Source organism: Vipera berus (genome assembly GCF_964194415.1).
Source record: "Vipera berus genome assembly, chromosome: 2".
In the NCBI taxonomy this organism is placed as follows: Eukaryota; Metazoa; Chordata; class Lepidosauria; order Squamata; family Viperidae; genus Vipera; species Vipera berus.
Genome location: NC_138203.1, coordinates 242,439,254 through 242,456,996, shown reverse-complemented (window position 1 = coordinate 242,456,996; position 17,743 = coordinate 242,439,254). Strand labels below are relative to the sequence as shown.

Below are 17,743 nucleotides of genomic sequence, written 5' to 3'. Positions count from 1 at the left end.
ATCTCCGGCAGCTTTTGACAGCTGTCAAAAGCTGCCGTGGCTTTTACCTCAGCCCCGTTGAACTATATTAATGACTGATGTGTATGATTAAAACATGTAAATACATAACACCCCTTACCCCTCCCTCTAATTGGGTCGAACGTTCCCCCGGCTGTTTCTTTGCGGCTTTCCCCATTCAAAGTCTTTCAGGTAGGCGGGGGGTTTCCTTGCTCTTCCAGAACATCGGGGGGGGAGGGTGTTTCATCTGCCCGTTCCTCAATCCTTGGTGTTGTGTCCCTGTTAGAGTCTGGCTCGGGGGGCAGGGTGTTTGGCTCCTCGGTTTCCGGGTCCCTCTCGTTGGATGCATGTTGCGGAAAAAAGTCATTATGCTCGGGGTTTTGTTGTGATGACATTTGCTTGGGGGGGGGTTGGTGTGACGGTATTTGCTCGGGGGAGTTGGATGGCATTTTGTCGCTCCCCCTTCCCCCCATGTTTTGCGGGCTGCGTTGCCGTAACTGATCGATGTGTCTACGGAGGTGGTTGTTGTTTCCGGTATCGATGATGTATGACAAGGGTCCAGTCTGTTCTATGATGACCCCTTGTATCCACTTATTGCCAGCTCCGTAGTTCCTAGCCCAGACGGCTTGCCCGGTATTGAGAGTTCTGTGCCGGATGGGTAGGTCTAGGTCCGCGGGGGTTCTATCTGGATGTAAGCGATCTAATCTGGTCGTAAGTCGTTTGCCCCAGCGGAGTTCGGCTGGGGATTTTCCGGTGGTCGTGCAGGGGGTGGTGTGTTGCGCTAACAGAAATTGTGCAAGTCTGCGGTGCCAATTGCCGGTGATGATTTTCCGCAGTGCCTCTTTGGTTGACTTTACCATCACCTCAGCCAAGCCATTCATCGAGGGATGAAACGGAGCCGTGGTGGTGTGTCTAATAGAGTTCGCCGTTGTGAAACTCTGGAATTCGTGGGAAGTAAATTGGGGGCCATTATCGGAGACTAACACATCCGGAAGCCCATGTGTGGCAAACAAACCTCTTAACACCTGTATTGTGGCTGCGGAGGTCGTGCTTGTGACTGGGGCCACCTCTAACCACTTGGAATAACTATCTACCACGATTAGGAACATTTGTCCCTGGAAGGGACCTGCGAAGTCTAAATGGACGCGGGACCAGGGTGTTTTTGTTGTTTCCCACCTGTGTACAGGAGCTTGGGGCTGGGCGGCTCTGACAAGTTGGCAGGGGTAACACCCAGCCACATGTGTTTCTATTTGCTTGTCGAGGCCAGGCCACCAGACGTAGCTTCTGGCTAAAGCTTTCATTTTGACAGTTCCTGGGTGACCCTCGTGCAGGCTTGCTAGGACTTTGGTCCTATGTTTCTCAGGAATTATTACTCTGCTGCCCCATAATATGCACCCCTGGTGGGAGGATAATTCTTTTTGTTTTAGAAAGTAGGGTTGGAATTCTGGTCCTGGGGGTGTGGGTTGCCACCCTGAAGTCACGTAGCCTAAAACTCTGCCCAGGATTTTGTCTGCAGCTGTGGCGGAAGAAATGTCCCTGACTGATAAGGGGCATTCTGGTAATTCAGAGATAGCTAGTATTTTTCCAGCTGGTGCAGGGTCAGGGTCTATCTCTGGTAGGGGAAGCCTGCTAAGCCCGTCTGCGTGACCCATGCTTTTCCCTGGCTTGTGTTCTAGTGTAAAAGAATAGGCTGACAAAAAGGTAGACCATCTGAGGATGCGGGGAGACAAAATTTGGGGCGTTTGTTTATCGACTGTAAAAATTCCTAACAGAGGCTTGTGATCTGTAAAAATGGTAAATTGGCGTCCATAGAGGTAGTCGTGAAACTTCTTCACGCTGGCCACTATGGCTAAAGCCTCTTTATCGATTTGAGCGTAATTGCGCTCAGGTTTTGACAGCGTTCTGGAATAGAACGCTATAGGAGTTTGGGTTCCTTCCTTTGTCAGGTGACTTAGGACTGCTCCGATGCTGTAGGGGGAGGCATCGCATGCCAAGCAAAGGGGTAACTGTTCATTGAACAGTGCTACGGTGGCGTTGCTGGACAGTAAGTTTTTTAGGAGTCTAAAGCTTGAATCGTGCTGCGGGGACCAAGACCATGGGGTGCCCTTGTCTAAAAGCCTATGGAGGGGTTCTGCTATGGTAGCCTTATGTGGCAGGAAGGTGTGGTAAAAATTAACTAATCCCAGGAAGGCTTGCAGTTCTTGTTTGTTTTTAGGGATAGGGGCCGTTTTGATGGCTTTTATTTTAGACTCAGTGGGGTGTATCCCTTTTGCATCAATTTTGAAGCCTAGGAATTCCGCTGAAGGCACCCCTATGGAGCATTTGTCCCGCCTTAATTTAAGCCCTGCTGCTCTGAACCTATGGAGCACTTTTGCCAGTTTGGTCGCTAAGTCCCTTTCGGATTCCCCTGCAATTAGAACGTCGTCAAAATATGGGCAGACCCCAGGGATTCCTTTGAGTGTTTTCTCCATAATTTCCTGAAAAATCCCTGGGGCTGCAGATATGCCGAATTGTAGGCGGTTAATTTTGAAGGCTCCCTTGTGCGTGACGATTGTCTGTGCTAGGGCAGTGTCAGGGGTGACAGGCAGTTGTAAGTACGCCTGCGCCAAGTCTAATTTAGCGAAAATGGCGCCTGACTTAATGGCCGCGAGGATGTCTTTGACAGCCGGAACCGGGTAAGCGTGGGCATTTAAAGCGCGGTTCAGGGTGGCTTTATAATCAGCGCAGAGTCTAATTTGTCCATTGGGCTTGATTGGGGTCACTATAGGTGTTTCCCATTCGGCCCCTTCGACTGGTTCTAAAACTCCCAGTTTAACTAGCCTGTCTAGTTCGTTTTCTTTTTTGTCTCTTAATGCAAATGGGACCCTCCTAGCCTTAATTCTTATGGGCATTACGTTAGGGTTCAGTTTTAGTGACACCAGGGGTCCTGTATACTTTCCTAACGAGCCATCAAAAACGTCCGCAAACTGATGGCAGACGGTGTCTAAGTTTGACAGCTGAATGGCGTTGACACCTGTCAGTGCTATTCCTAATGCCTCGAACCAGTCCAGTCCCAGCAGGCTGGTCCTGTTTTCTTGTGTGACTAATATAGTGAGGGGTCCCTTAAATTGTCTAAATTCTGTTGGGACTGAGGCTTTTCCCTTGAGCTTAATGGGGTTTTTTTGAAAATCCGCCAGGCGGAGTTTAGTGGGTCGCAAAACAGGTTGCTGCCGACTACGGCTGCAAATGTTTTTGTAAGTTTGCCATGAGATGAGAGAGACGGAGGACCCCGAGTCAACCTCCATCTCGCAAGGAACTCCATGGATTAGGACGTCCACCTTAACTTTGGGCTTAAGGATGGTGTGGATCGTATTTTTCCCTGAATTTCCCTTAACATTTAGTACTAGGGGTTTAAAAAATTTTCTCTGGGTGTGGGTCGGTTCGTACCCGCAGACGTCACCTCCAATTCGTGTAGGTTTTCTCAGCTTAGGCTACGGCACACGGCTTTGAGGTGACCTGTTTTTCCGCATCCGTGGCATTTGGCACTGCGGAACCGGCACGATGCCCTCAAGTGGTTTCCACCGCAGCTGGCACATTTGACCTTGCTAGGCTGGTAGCTGGGGCTCTTGTTGTTGTTGAAGGAACCCCCTCGGCTGTTGCGCTGGGACTTGAGCCTCTCGAATCGGCGTTGAACGGCATCGATGTCCGTGGAGACGTCGTCGTCCTCTGGGGCGCTGTAGGCACCGTCCTCCTGGTGCATGGACCCGCTGGGTCCGCTATCAGGGGATCGGGGGTTGTCGCTGTGACTATCTTCGTAGGCGATGACTTCCATGGCTACTTCTGCCAGCGTTAGAGTGGGTTTGGCAATTAGTTTTCTTCGCAGGCACTCGTCCTTCAGCCCGATAACGATCTGGTCATGGATCCGGTCCTCCAGGTCAGGGAACCGGCATCGCCGTGCAGCATGCCTGACTCGAGTTATGAAGTCGTTGGCAGGTTCGTCGGGGAGTTGTACGCGCCGGGCGAAGTTCACTCTCCAAAACAGCTCTGACTTTGTTGGCATAAAATGTTTGCTCAGTCCCTCAGTGAGTTCTGCATATGATATGGTCGCGATGGGTTCTGGACTGAATAGTCCCACAGCGGCATCATATACGGCAGGCCCGCTGAGCCAGAGAAGTGCTGCTGCTTTGGCCCGGTCATCGGTTATCTTCTTTACCACCAGGTACCCTTCCACCTGGCCTAAATGTGATTCCCAGCACTCTGGGTGGCGGGTGTTGAATTCGTGGATATGGCCGTGGTTCGTCATGCTGTCCGGTCGTGGGTACTGCTTGCGTTATAGTGGAAGCTGTGCTTCCAGTCAGTGACTTCAGCTAGTGACTTAGCTCGAGACTAAGGGAAAAAATCTCTTCTCCCCTTAGACGGTGACTTCAGCTACGCGAAGCAGGGCATCCCACATTCGTTGCCAGTGCTTTGAAGGAGCAGGCAGGACAGCAGGTTTAAACAGAACTTAACTTTATTCTGAACCAGGCAAAGAACAAGTAAACAGCGCTCCTATTTATACTTACAGCTGTCAGATGTTTAACCAATCGGGGCTGTGCCGGTTTCCCGCTTTGTTTGTGTTAGCCAATCGGTGTCGGGCCGGTTTGACAGCTCGGAGCTGTCAAACTGGTGGCGCGTGCACGGTAGCCGGCGACTTTGACAGCCGAGAGCTGTCAGCCGGCTTGCGCCTGCGTGGTTAATCTCCGACAGCTTTTGACAGCTGTCAAAAGCTGCCGCGGCTTTTAACTATGATTAAAACATGTAAATACATAACAAAGGAAGTATATGAGGTATGCCATTTTGAATAAAGGCAATAGTTGTCTTGTCATAAATCATGCCATTTATTATAATTAAATATTTGTCTCATGCCATTTTAGTCAAGGGATAAAGGTTTTGTTTCTCAATAAGTCTCAAAACATAAGGTTTCCTACAGCTAAGCCTCACCACTGACCCCTTGTGGCTCAGTGGTTAAGTAAAGTATTGCAGGAAATCTCTGCCCACAGTCAGACTTTTTTGGGATTTTTGGACTGAGGTACCTCAGATGGGCTAATTTACACAATGTGTCCACCCCTATTTTGGAAGAGTATCTTCATTAGTAAAACCGATACAGCCTCACTGTAACTTAATTCAGGCTTAATGGGTGTGTCTTCAGAAGCACGCAAATGCTTACATAGCTTCAGCACAATTAAATCAGATAATAACATCATGTAAATTCTGTAATAAAAATAGCGGCATAGAGAACCGTGGTGTTTATATTAGAAAACTGGAACACTGTTACAGGCTGCCTGTTGTATCTGTTTTTGCATTCATTTCTAGCAATTAGAACCCAGGACTTTATGCGTGGTTTTACAATATTACCATCACCATCTGTATTGAGCAAAGGAGGATAGAACAGCAAATTTAGCTATTACTAGGCAAGTCTATGATCTGTTCAGTCATCTTTTGAGGAAAAAGGTAGTGCAGTCTGATGTGACCACAGTGAATTACTGTGTTGTTGGTTTTTTTACTCCAATGCCAGACAGCCCTATTCTGGACTGTGCTGGACAGCCCTGTGATCAAGACCAATTCTAAGAACATTCTATATCATAAATAAAGAAATAATTGTAGTGGCAAGCAAATTTCAATACTGTCAATATTTACTTTCTAAACAGAAAATTAGAATGATCACAGGCAAACAAAAAATAAGTGAGGGTGGAAGAAACTTTTGATGTCCTGCAAGCTTCCTCTTTAATTTTGCTTGTGGAAAACTGGCAGGGAACATCAGAGATCATGATTACGTGACTGTGTGGGTGCTGCAACAGCCACAAATTTGCAAATAAAACCGATCTGAACATTGTGGAAATTTCAGTTCCATGGGAGTGAATTTTTACACAATCTTTAAGTGAGAGGATCTTAGGTACCTTGATTCAAAAATGGTTGTGCTATAATCCCACCATTTGGACTAAATTGATAATACAAACATGAACAAATAAACATAACGAGAATTTAGTAGTATATAGATTTTGAGGATGATGATAGAGAACTTAAGGTACCAAACACAGATCTTAAATTAACATCCCATTGTTAAGTATGTATGGCTTTTGTGATATATTATTTAATAAATAGAAATAATTATATAGAAATCTCTCTCTCCAACCTCAGAGAGAGAGAGAGCTATCTGAATAGTCCTATTCAGTGTTGGGATTCAAATATGTGAACCACCGGTTCTCTGTGTGGATGCCGCTTCCAGAAGTCCATTCTGGGTCTGGGCAACAAAAAATTAGCTACCGGTTCTTGCCAAAGTGGTGCGAACCAACTGAATCCCACCACTGTTCCTATGGCTACCAAAGTACAGAATATATTCTAAGCTACATTTTTAAAGACACCCCCCAAATCAATATTTGCCTTATCCCATCCTTTTGTGAGGCACCAAATATGTCAACACCAGGACAGCCAATGAAATATCAGGCTGAGCACTGGAAAAGAGGGCTAATACCAATTACAGCTGAACAGTGAAAAAGAGGATTTAATGCAGGGGTGTCAAACTCAATTTCTTTGAGGGCCGCATCAGCATTGCAGTTGTCCTCAGGGGGGCAGGTGGGTATGGCCTGGGTGGGTGTGGCCTACTGGGTGGGCGTGGCTAGAGTGCGTATGGCCTACTGGGTGGGCATGGCCAGCTCTACATCATTTGCATCAAGGGTGCCTATGGAGGCCTGGGCAGGAGTGGGACAGATTTGAGGGTCTCTGGCAGGAGGAGGGTCTCTGGGCCAGGGCCAAGGCAGTGGGGGCCGTTCCCTCACTGTTTCCAGGATGGCTTTGCGGGTCGCATGAAACCACTTCGCGGGCCGGATCTGGCCCCCGGGCCTTGTGTTTGACATGTCTGATTTAATGTGTAATGATAAAAATGAAGACAGACAGGGAAAGGATGTAAAATTAAGAGTTGTTGAACATTCATCACATAGGTTGAGAGCTCTTTGAAGAGGCTTTAGCAATTACAGCAGTTGATTTTTCATACTAACATCAACAATAACAACATTGACAACAGGATCACATACCAAGTTATTATCAACTGGATGAAGTGCAGCAACTTTTTTGCCCCTTGGCAGGTTGAACAGATTTTGTTGCCTCTTCCAGAACAGGTGTTGCACCTTTTAGATGTAAAAATGGAATCTGTTTATTTTTTTAGTTTATTTTAAATGCTAAATATAAAACTAAATATAAAATACCGTTTTAAAAAAATATATCTATATACATGCATACATATGCACATATGCTTAAAAATTGTGACATCCATTGTTAGCAAATTCCAGTGAAAGTAAAATTCTGTTTGATTGAAATATTTAAGAGATGTCTAGGAAAACCAGAAAAAACAACCTAAAGATGCAGGAGATTTGACATGGAGTACCTTATTTCAAATCATCCAGACTGTGGTAAGAGTAGATCCTTAATTGGAATAATTGATATTGATATTGATATTAGTAAGGACAATTTGTGTATTATTTATTTTGTGGTATCTTTCAAGTCTAATTCCTAGTGTTTGCTAATTGTGTCAGTGGAGTAAGCATTTAACTTAGCCTAGGAAGACAAAAGAGCAGAAAAAGTCATTCTCCTTTTTGATATTTAAAGAGATAATCCAGAAGGAGGAGGAGGAGGAGGAAAAAATATGGACCACCCTTCTTTCAATTAGCTTGACTTCCAGATGTGTCATGCTTTGCAGATAATTTGATCTACATAAACTATCAATATATCTTGTTACCCAAGCTGTTCTAAGTATATTTGTATAATCTGACACTATTGTGGTTTCTAAAACTTTATTAACTCTGGAATTTTGAGAAATGATGAAGGAGAGGAAGAATTAAATGTAGAATAGTTGATATGGGTCCACTGTGTGACATTACCCTTCTGACTACTAAGATAAAGTTTAGGAACTAAAGAAATAAAACTTTGCTTGCTTCTTAATTAACTCTAACTCAACAGCTAATTGACTAAACTCTGTGATTTATGCCAGTAATACCGAGGTCATTTGAAAACAAAGATGGCAGCGCAGGAAATTAGTATGGGTATCTGCACATCTTAGCCACTTCCATATTCAACCGTGGAAGATTAGGTGACCCTTTCAAGGAATGTATTATCCTGTCTACAACATGTACAGATGGCATGTGTTTATTGTTGGTAAATTTATATAGCATTAGTGTGATGATACAGATCAGCAGCGATTACCTACTGATTTATTAAAGCATTTTAAGAAACTGTTAGTCCCCTAAGATCCCCATTTTCAAATTATTACCTTGATTATTTGTTCTTTGTTATTTTAAGCTTAATGGAGTCTTATAAAACACTTTAGAAGAACAGAGAGGTATTTTGCATTCCCTAAAGATCATGGCAAACCATGCATTTTAGCAGCTGGAAAAACTAAAAGATAACAATTTGTGAGCTGCACATAAGCTTGAGTAAATAGATATCAGCTGAAGACAAATATTGGTAGAAAAATGGGTAGGAAAATCAGTAGGAAAAGAAAGTTTTATATTATCATGCTGAGATTTGACTCTCTCTCCACAAGATAATTATTGTTGAACATGATATCTTGATCTCTCCTCATGTGATTTAAGACGTTATATCCAGTTCCAATTAAGTTCTACCATTTGCACTGGTAAAAATAATAATTCAAAATCCTTGCATTTCATTTCAATCTCAGCACTGTTATTAGAAAAACACCTGGTAAAATAGAAGGGAAAAAAACTAATAGCATTTTGCAGAGAACTGGTGTTTCTATGTCTTGTCTTACCTATTTTCTTGTCTGAATAAGAAGAATAATTATCTTCTTTACATATACATGCAGGGCAAGTCTACTAGGCTCAACAGAGTACATTTATCCTCTTTCTCCTCTCTTTTATTTGCCTGGTTAAAGGCACCAGGATAGGAACCAAGAGATTATGAGTTCTAATATCTCCTTAGGCATGAAGATCACTGAGAGACTTTGGGCTACTCAGTCTCACTCAGACCATGAAGTCAGGCTTGGTTGACAAGCTGCTTGATTAATTCCAGTCACAACCACTGGATCAACCCTGGGTTGATCTGAAAAGAAGCAGACCCTTCACTTGCGGGAAACCACTAAGAAGAAGAAAAAAATGTAGGGAGAATGGGTCTACTGGATTCCCTATTTTGTTTGGATGCATTATTGTACATTCCAAGGAAAATGACACTGAAGAAAGCTTCTACCACTAATACGATTAATACTAATACTACCATTATCAATCAGTGGCTTAGTGGGTTAGGATGCTGAGCTTGTCGATCAGAAGGTCGGCAGTTTGGCGGGTCGAATCCCGAGTAGCAGAGTGAGCGCCTGTTACTCGTCCCAGCTTCTGCCAACCTAGCAGTTCGAAAGCACGTCAAAATGCAAGTAGAAAAATAGGGACCACTGCGGTGGGAAGGTAACAGTGTTCCGTGCGCCTTTGGCATCTAGTCATGCCGGCCACGTGACCACGGAGACGTCCTCGGACAAGCGCTGGCTCTTCGGCTTTGAAACGGAGATGAGCACCGGCCCCTAGAGTCGGAAACGACTAGCACACACGTGTGGGGGAACCTTTACCTTTACCTTACCTTACCATTATCAATCAGTCAGAGTAAAGCTGGAAAGACCTTTGAGGTTTTCTAGTCCAGCCCCCTGCTCCCTATACCATTTCAGAAAATTGACTGTCCAGTCTCTTCTTAAAAATCTCCAGTGATGAAGCACCCACAACTTCTTACGGCAAGTTGTTCCTAATATCTTCAATCTTGCACAAAACACATTTGTAACCTATTCAGTATTTCTGGATTTTCCTCAGAGACAAAGGTAATACACTTCCTTCACGGTTGAAGCCACTTCTGGTGTCAGCCGAAGAGACAAGAGTTTACTTTTTTTGGCCCCAGTGTTGTGAGTTTACTTTTCTCCGATCTCCTGTGAAATATATGAGATTGAACCTTTCTGGCTAAAACCTAGATAGCATATGAGCAATAGAGGTTCCTCTCTTAGTGCACTTTTAGAAGAAAATCTAATCTCGTTTGAACTATTTGGTGGCAGTGTACAATCCTTCAGCCATTATTTTGATGCAAACTTGTTGCTTTGGAGTATGTTTTCTGAAAATCTAAGTTTAGAACAATTTTCTTGCTACCTAGAAAGTTGGAAGAAAGTCTTACGAACATTTCAAAACTTTCAGAACAATTTCTTTCTAATCCCAGTGAAAAGCCAGCATCTATGTTACCCATAATCCACCTCCACAGTCTGGCCTGGAAGAAAACATCTCCATCATTGTTTTAGTGGCTCTAAATCTGTCATATTACTTTCCCCCCCCCCAGCTACCTGATGGCTGCTACACTGAGGTAATGAGAAAACCTTGAAGAGCAGTTACAAAGAAAAGAGGAAAACAGCATGATGTTTATGTGGTTATCTTCTATACCAGGAAAGGGATAATGGGCAATGAACCAATATTACCTTAAAGTATGACTTCAGATATAAAGTCATGCATTTCTCTATTGCCAGAAATAATTTCCTTTTTTAAAAAAAAATTCAGATGACTGTGTTCCTTTCTTATGTGGAAATGAAAGCTGCGTATATCAGAAGAAACATAAAAATATGTGGAATGCAGTAAAGTGAGTCTGGTAATATAAGAAGGGATGATTGGATCAAGAATGAACGGGTGACTGAACCCTGAGACCAGTATTGAAGAAGTGTATTTTGGAGGTTATAAAGCAGTCCTGAACTGCAGCCTGTCATTTCAGAAGGATCCAGTGTTTCTTAAGCCAAACTCAGATATGCCAGTCTAGATTGCTTTTGGTTGGGACTGAGGCTGAACTGGTGCTCACTTTAGACTACGGCCAGCAGTCTGTTGCTTTTTGCCAGTAATAGGATTTGGGAATGACCCTGAGAGATAGAGGAAGACTCCAAGTCTAAACAAGGATCAGATAAGAGGCAGTTCAATCTTCAGGTGAGGGAAAGCATGGGAAGCATTTCAGAAGTTCCCTCCACTCCCAGTTCTCTGGTGATTCAAAAGAAAGGACAGGAGAAATATTTTCAATCTGTCAGGATTCTGTTAAAATGATGAAGTAGATTACTTCATTTGGAGGTGCTTCTTGTCTGGAATACAAGACAAGGCTGTCATCAATCAAGTGCATCTCCCCTCCTCTCTTTTTAGTCTCCAAAAATTAAGGAGGATCCCTTCTGAAACACTTTCCATGTTTTTGCCCCACATGCAGACAGAGCTCCTTCTTATCAGACCATTGCCTAGATTGAGGTCTTCATCCTGTCACCCAGAATCAGACAAAAAAAATAGAATTAGAATAACAGAGTTGGAAGGGACCTTGGAGGTCTTCTAGCCCAACCCACTGCTCAGGCAGGAAACCCTATACAATACTAGACAAATGGTTGTCCAATCTCTTCTTAAAAACTTCCATTGTTGGGGCATTCACAGCTTCTGAAGGCAAGTTGTTCCACTGCTCACTGTCAGGAAATTTCTCCTTAGTTCTAGGTTGCTTCTCTGCTTAATTAGTTTCCATCCGTTGCTTCTTGTCCTGCCTTCAGGCACTTTGGAGAATAGCTTGAGTCCCTCTTCTATGTGGCAGCCCCTGAGATATTGGAACACTGCTATCGTGTCCCCCCTCGTCCTTCTCTTCATTAAAGTAGACATACCCAATTCTAGCAACCGTTCCCTATATGTTTTTGCCTCTAGTCCCCTGATCATCTTTGTTGCTCTTCTCTGTACTCTTTCTAGAGTCCCAACATCTTTTTTACATTGTGGTGGCCAAAACTGGATGCAGTATTCCAAGTGTGGCCTTACCAAGGCACTGTAAAGTGGTATTAGTACTTCACGTATATCATCAGATTGCCCTTCCCACATATGCAGACAGGCAGTCTTCATTGGCTAGCTCCTGTGGCCATTGATCCATCAGTTCAGGACACTCCCTCTTAGGGACTGTTTCTTCCTTCACAGATCAGTGATGACTAGCTAGAGGGGAGGAGGTGACATGTGAGACACTGCAACCATTCAGAGAAAGGACAGCCGTTAAAACAGAACAGAGTGCTGGTGACCGTCCACTCTGAAGGATTTAATATGACTTGAGTTGGAAAACAGCAGTTTTGGATCATAGCTGGGGTGTGTTTACAATAGGCTCAGAATGAAAGGACAATTACATCATATGTTCCTGCTCAGAAAGCTGTGAGTGGCCTCTGCTGACAGAAGCTGAAGATCTGTACATAGAGAAGATAAATGAAAACTGAATTGCAAAAGAAATATACTAATGAGAGGTCCTTGGTGCTCTCTGAGTTTGGCTGTTTTCTTGCAGATATTTCAAGAAAGGCTGGCAAGAAAACAACCAAGCTCAGAAAGCTCGAAAGACTTCTCATTTTAACCCAGAGCTACAAGTATTCCCCTTTATCAGTAAACATACAAGTGGATCAAGAAGAAAAGGTTGACAAAGGAAGCTGAGGTTGGATGATCAGATGATCTGATCCTCAAGAAGAGGACAGTGAGAATTTTAAAGAGCAAAAAGCAGTATATGCTTTGGAAGCAAGGGTAGTTAAGAGGGATAGAAAGGTATGAAGGGATATAATGAATACTAGTCTAAACTAGATTTTGTCTGCTTTTCTTTCCTGTTCCTTTTTTCTCTCTCTTCAGTTGATTTTACTTAGTATTTCTTTCTATTTTTATTCATTTTGTATAATATTGCTAATCCTGAAAGGGAATAGTATAATGGATTCATGTATATGAATATATGTATAAAATGAGAGCACCATTGTTACTATCATTATCTTCATCATTATCACTTTCTCAAAGTCCTTACCTTTTGCGACCTGTACCTGAGCACATCTGACACCGTTTCTGATATTTTAAATGTTTGGCTTTGGCTTTCCTGGCTCCATTACATGTGACACACCTCATCTATGGGGGACACAAAATAGCTAAGACAACATCAGGATGAAACACACACACACACACACACACCGCACAATAACAGAATACTTAAGGCATGGTTTTTATTTGATTTGGGCTGAAGTTCTTTTAGCTCAGTCTGTAATTCTCTTCAGGCAGACAATAATAATAGTAACAACAACAACAACAACAACAAAATAATAATAATAATAATAATAATAATAATAATAATAATAATAATAATAATAATAATAATAATAATAATAATAATGTTGGAAAGGACCTTGGAGGTCTTTTAGTCCAACCCCCTGTATACAGAAATGAAATTAATTTGAGTTCACAGAAAACAGAATGTTTACCTGGAATTTTAGGTTTCATTATTAGCATTTTAAAAAGGTGTTGTTTTTTTGGTATGGCAATCTGAGCCTCTTTTTTAGCTTTAGGAAAGCATGTTTTTCTTCTAAGCTAAGAATTTCTTTTTCAGCAATTAAACAATAGAAAACATATTCCAAAAGTCCTCAAATCACTTGCAAGACTAAAAGATAAAAACCCAGCTGCCAAAGGCAGTAATATAATAAATACATTTGCCACTTGTAGAATGTTAACTACAATCAGTGTTTTCTAGTGTTCAATTCTCACTCGGATGAGAAGTGAAATGTTTTCAAAGAAAAAAAAAACAAGAAAGTCCAGTTGCCTCTTGAAAAAGCTCCTTTGGGACAACCATGACCTGGACGACTGAGAATCTCCATAGACAATTCTCACATATAATCAATTTGTTTGATCACTTGCTTTCTGACATATCACATATACCAAATGGGTGTATCATTTGTTTCTGTATTTTATATAAAGATCTGACCTACCTTAATAAATGCTTTTCACTTTGCCTTGACATACTGGAGATTCGTGCCATTTGGAGGGACAAAAAAAATCACTTGACAAATTCAGAGATTAAGTTTTTACCAGTTCCACACCAAACTCAGGGCTTTAATAGCAACACATGCAACTTTCCTATTTTAAATAGAATTAAGTTGCTCAGCAATGCTGTTGAACAGTAAGCATGTGTAATACCCTTTTTTTTAGCATCAAAGAACATAAGACAAATTAATGCACCATCAATACTCACCCTGCCTCCACCGTGGCATCCACTACATTTGTATCGGCCCTGGCCATGGCACTTACGACATTCCTGAAATAGAAATGAACTACATACTACATACGGTTACCTAAAATAGACAATTGTATATGATGATACCTGAATTAGGCAAGGATGGCTGTCAACAAAGGCAGTTATTCTTACCTAATTCAAGTATTAACATGCATCTATTCTATTGTAAAGTAATTATGGCAAAGAATAAAAAAGACTTTCCTCATGCTGTGCAAGACTAGCAGCTGTAGGGATTTATAATAAAGCATAAACAAATATGGATCGAAGAGCCAAATCTCATTGACTTTTAAAATTAGGAAAGTACAATGGAAATTTCATTTTGCTCCATAACAGCAGATTCAATTCATGTTTTGAAATCAAGGTTAAATGGAGAAGAGGGCTGGTCCTAATCAGCACTGCTTCAGGCCTTTGTTGAGGCAGAGCAACACAACTCTACCAGGCTCTTCATTTCATCAAGGGGGAACAACACACCTCCACCAGATGAAATGCGTCACTAAGGCAATTTACACTCTCCGTATCTTTATTATTTTATTTTATGTATTATATTATTTATTAGATTGGTTTGCTGCCCATCTTGCTTCAAGGTGACTCGAATTCAACATTATGATGGTTTGTTGCAGAGATAGACAGATGATTCAACTGGATTTGGCCTTTTTTTATCCCCCTGTCAATTCCTTCCCAAATTTTAAATATGATAACTGATAATCTTGTCCAGACCTTCTCTATATTCTTAAAGGACATTGTGGTCTTCAAATATATGATGAGCTGTTAGACAGAATGGGGGAAAGGAACAGGCCAAATGAGTTAATTCCACAATGATTAAGATGTAAAAATGGGCTCACTGACTTTGTTGGCTGTTAGCCGTGGAACTGGCTGCCACATGAAGTTGTGAGTTTTGCTTTGCTGGAGATAATAATAATAATAATAATAATAATAATAATAATAATAATAATAATAATAATAATAATAATAATAATAATAATAATAATAATAATAATAATAATAATAATAATAATAATAATTTAATTTTTATACCTCCCTTCTCCTGAAGGACTCAGGGCGGTGTACAGGGCAATACAATAAAATACAATATATAAAAATTAAAAGAAATATTAAATACAGTAGCCCAATTAAATAAATTAATACAAAATATTAAAATACCCCTAAACCCATCAGACCAGGCCGGCTTGTTCAAATAAATATGTTTTTAGGTCACGTTGGAAGGAGCGAAGGTCGGGAGCCATCCGGAGCTCCACCGGTAAACGGTTCCAAAGGTCTGGCACGCCCACAGAGAACGCCCTCCCCCTGGGGGCCGCCAGTCGACACTCTTTGACCGACGGCACCCTAAGGAGGCCCTCTCTGTGGGAGCGCACTGGACGAAGGAAAGTTGATGCCGGCAGCAGATGCTCCCGTAAGTAACCTGGACCCATGCCATTTAGGGCTTTATAGGTCGTAACCAGCACCTTGAATCTTACCCGGAGGACAACCGGAAGCCAATGCAGCTCACGGAGTAGAGGTGTTACATGGGAGTATCGGGAAGCCCCCACCACCACTTGCGCGGCTGCATTCTGCACCAGCTGGAGCCTCTGAGTAGTCCTCAAGGGTAGCCCCATGTAGAGAGCATTGCAGTAGTCCAAACGCGAGGTCACGAGTGCATGAGTGACTGTGCGCAAGGCATCCCGGTCTAGATAGGGCCGCAACTGACGCACCAGGCGAACCTGAGCGAAGGCCCCCCTAGTCACAGCTCCTATATAATCATCCAAGGAGAGCTGTGAATCTAGGAGGACACCCAAGTTACGAGCCCTATCTACGGGGGGTAATATCTCACCCCCTATATGATGAAACAAAAACAAAAGTCATAGTCAGAAATGTTATAGTGGATCTTGCACTGAGTAAGAGTTTGTATTAATGTTGGAAAAGACTCTTGAACTGCAAGGAGATCGAATCAGTCAATCCTAAAGGAAATGAACCCTGACTGTTCTTTGGAAGGACAGATACTGAAACTGAAGCTAAAATACTTCGGCCACCAAATGAGAAGGGAGGACTGCTTGGAAAAGACCTTGAGGTGGGGAAAGATTGAAGGCAAAAGGTGAAGGGGACCACAGAGGATGAGATGGTTAGACAAGTGTCACTGACGCACTGCACATGAATTTGGGCAGACTCAAGGAGACAGCGGAGGATAGGGATGCCTGGTGTCCATGGGGTCCCAAAGAGTCAGGAATGACCTATTGTCTGAACAACAACAGTCCCTTCCAGGTCCATGGGTCTAAGATTCTATGAAATAAATCTTAAACATGTTTATTATTTATGATGAACAATTCAGTTAGTCAAGAATACAAGAATAATGAAAGCGTTTGAATAAGGAATTTATATATATATATATGTGAATGAATCTGGAGGGAAAAGGACATGAAAGAAAAAGAAAGAATGGATAAAATAGAGTGAATGTGGTGAAACTGCAAGAAGAGGCAGTATCAATCCTGCATGAAAAAAATAAAAGAAAAAAATATTACTCTCCCAAAAGAATGAATTTGAGTAAAAGGTAAGAAATGGAAGCTGTTTAGTAGAAATTATTATGTTATATAGAGTGCTAAAGAAAACAAAGAGTGGTTAAGATTAAAAGAGGCAGAGCAAACAGCAGTTGTGAAGGAAAGAAAAAATGCATAGAAAATGGGGGAATAGGGCTAAATAAGGAGTTTCCAGCACAGAGAATTTAAAATAAAAATGTAAAAAAATTTGGGATGAAGCAGAAGTGAGAGGTTGCTGGAAAGAGCATTTTAAAAATCAGCACAGGAATTACAGAGATTTATCAAAGACTGGAATTGTAAACATTAGTATTTGGTGGGGAAAGTGTTAGAAAGGAAGTCATAAATGGGTGAGAATGTTGAAAAATTGGAGAAATGTTAAAATATGCCTGTGGTTTGTTTTAATGAATGGAGCTGATATTTACTGTATACGTTACAACTGTTTTGTGCTTGATAATTGTTAGAATGCCAATTTTGTATCCCTATGTAAAAAGAGAAGGGACGCGGTGGCTCAGTGGGTTAGGACGCTAAGCTTGTCAATCAGAAGGTTGGCAGTTTGGCGGGTTGAATCCTGAGTACCGCGTAACAGAGTGAGCACCTGTTACTTGTCCCAGCTTCTGCCAACCTAGCAGTTCGAAAGCACGTAAAAATGCAAGTAGAAAAATAGGGACCACTACGGTGGGAAGGTAACAGCGTTCTGTGCGCCTTTGGCGTCTAGTCATGCTGGCCACATGACTACGGAGACGTCCTCGGACAAGCGCTGGCTCTTCGGCTTTGAAACGGAGATGAGCACCGGTCCCTAGAGTTGGAAATGACTAGCACGCATGTGTGGGGGAACCTTTATCTTTACCTTTTATGTAAAAAGAAAGGTAGCAAGAGTGAATATAAACAGTATAACCCAATTAGTTTGTTAAGTTTTCCTAAGAAGATATTTGGCAGAATTCTGATTGATAATGCATGAAAGGTGGCGATGAGTAAAATGTTAAAAGTTTAAGGGGTTTTTATGCTGGGCAGAGGTGGTATATATACAGGTAGTCCTCGACTTACGATCACAACTTAGCCTAAAATTTCTGTTCTTAAGTGAGAAATTTGTTAAGTGAGTTTCGCCCCATTTTATGACTTTTCTTGCTAGTTGTCAAGTGAATTTCTACAGTTGG

At 42.2% G+C, this 17,743-nt stretch overlaps 1 protein-coding gene across 1 annotated transcript in view; it reads right to left on the bottom strand.

Moving 5' to 3' along the window:
• LOC308661523 (protein SSUH2 homolog) overlaps positions 1 to 17,743 on the bottom strand; it is a gene marked incomplete at its 3' end in the record, with an annotated part of 45,660 nt that overhangs the window by 20,178 nt on the left and 7,739 nt on the right. Inside the window, exons 4-6 of the mRNA XM_081316471.1 lie at positions 14,020 to 14,082; positions 12,808 to 12,905; positions 7,047 to 7,139 (exon numbers count right to left, since the gene is read on the bottom strand). Coding sequence (XP_081172597.1) covers positions 7,047 to 7,139; positions 12,808 to 12,905; positions 14,020 to 14,082 — 254 coding nt within the window. The remainder of the gene's footprint in view (positions 1 to 7,046; positions 7,140 to 12,807; positions 12,906 to 14,019; positions 14,083 to 17,743) is intronic.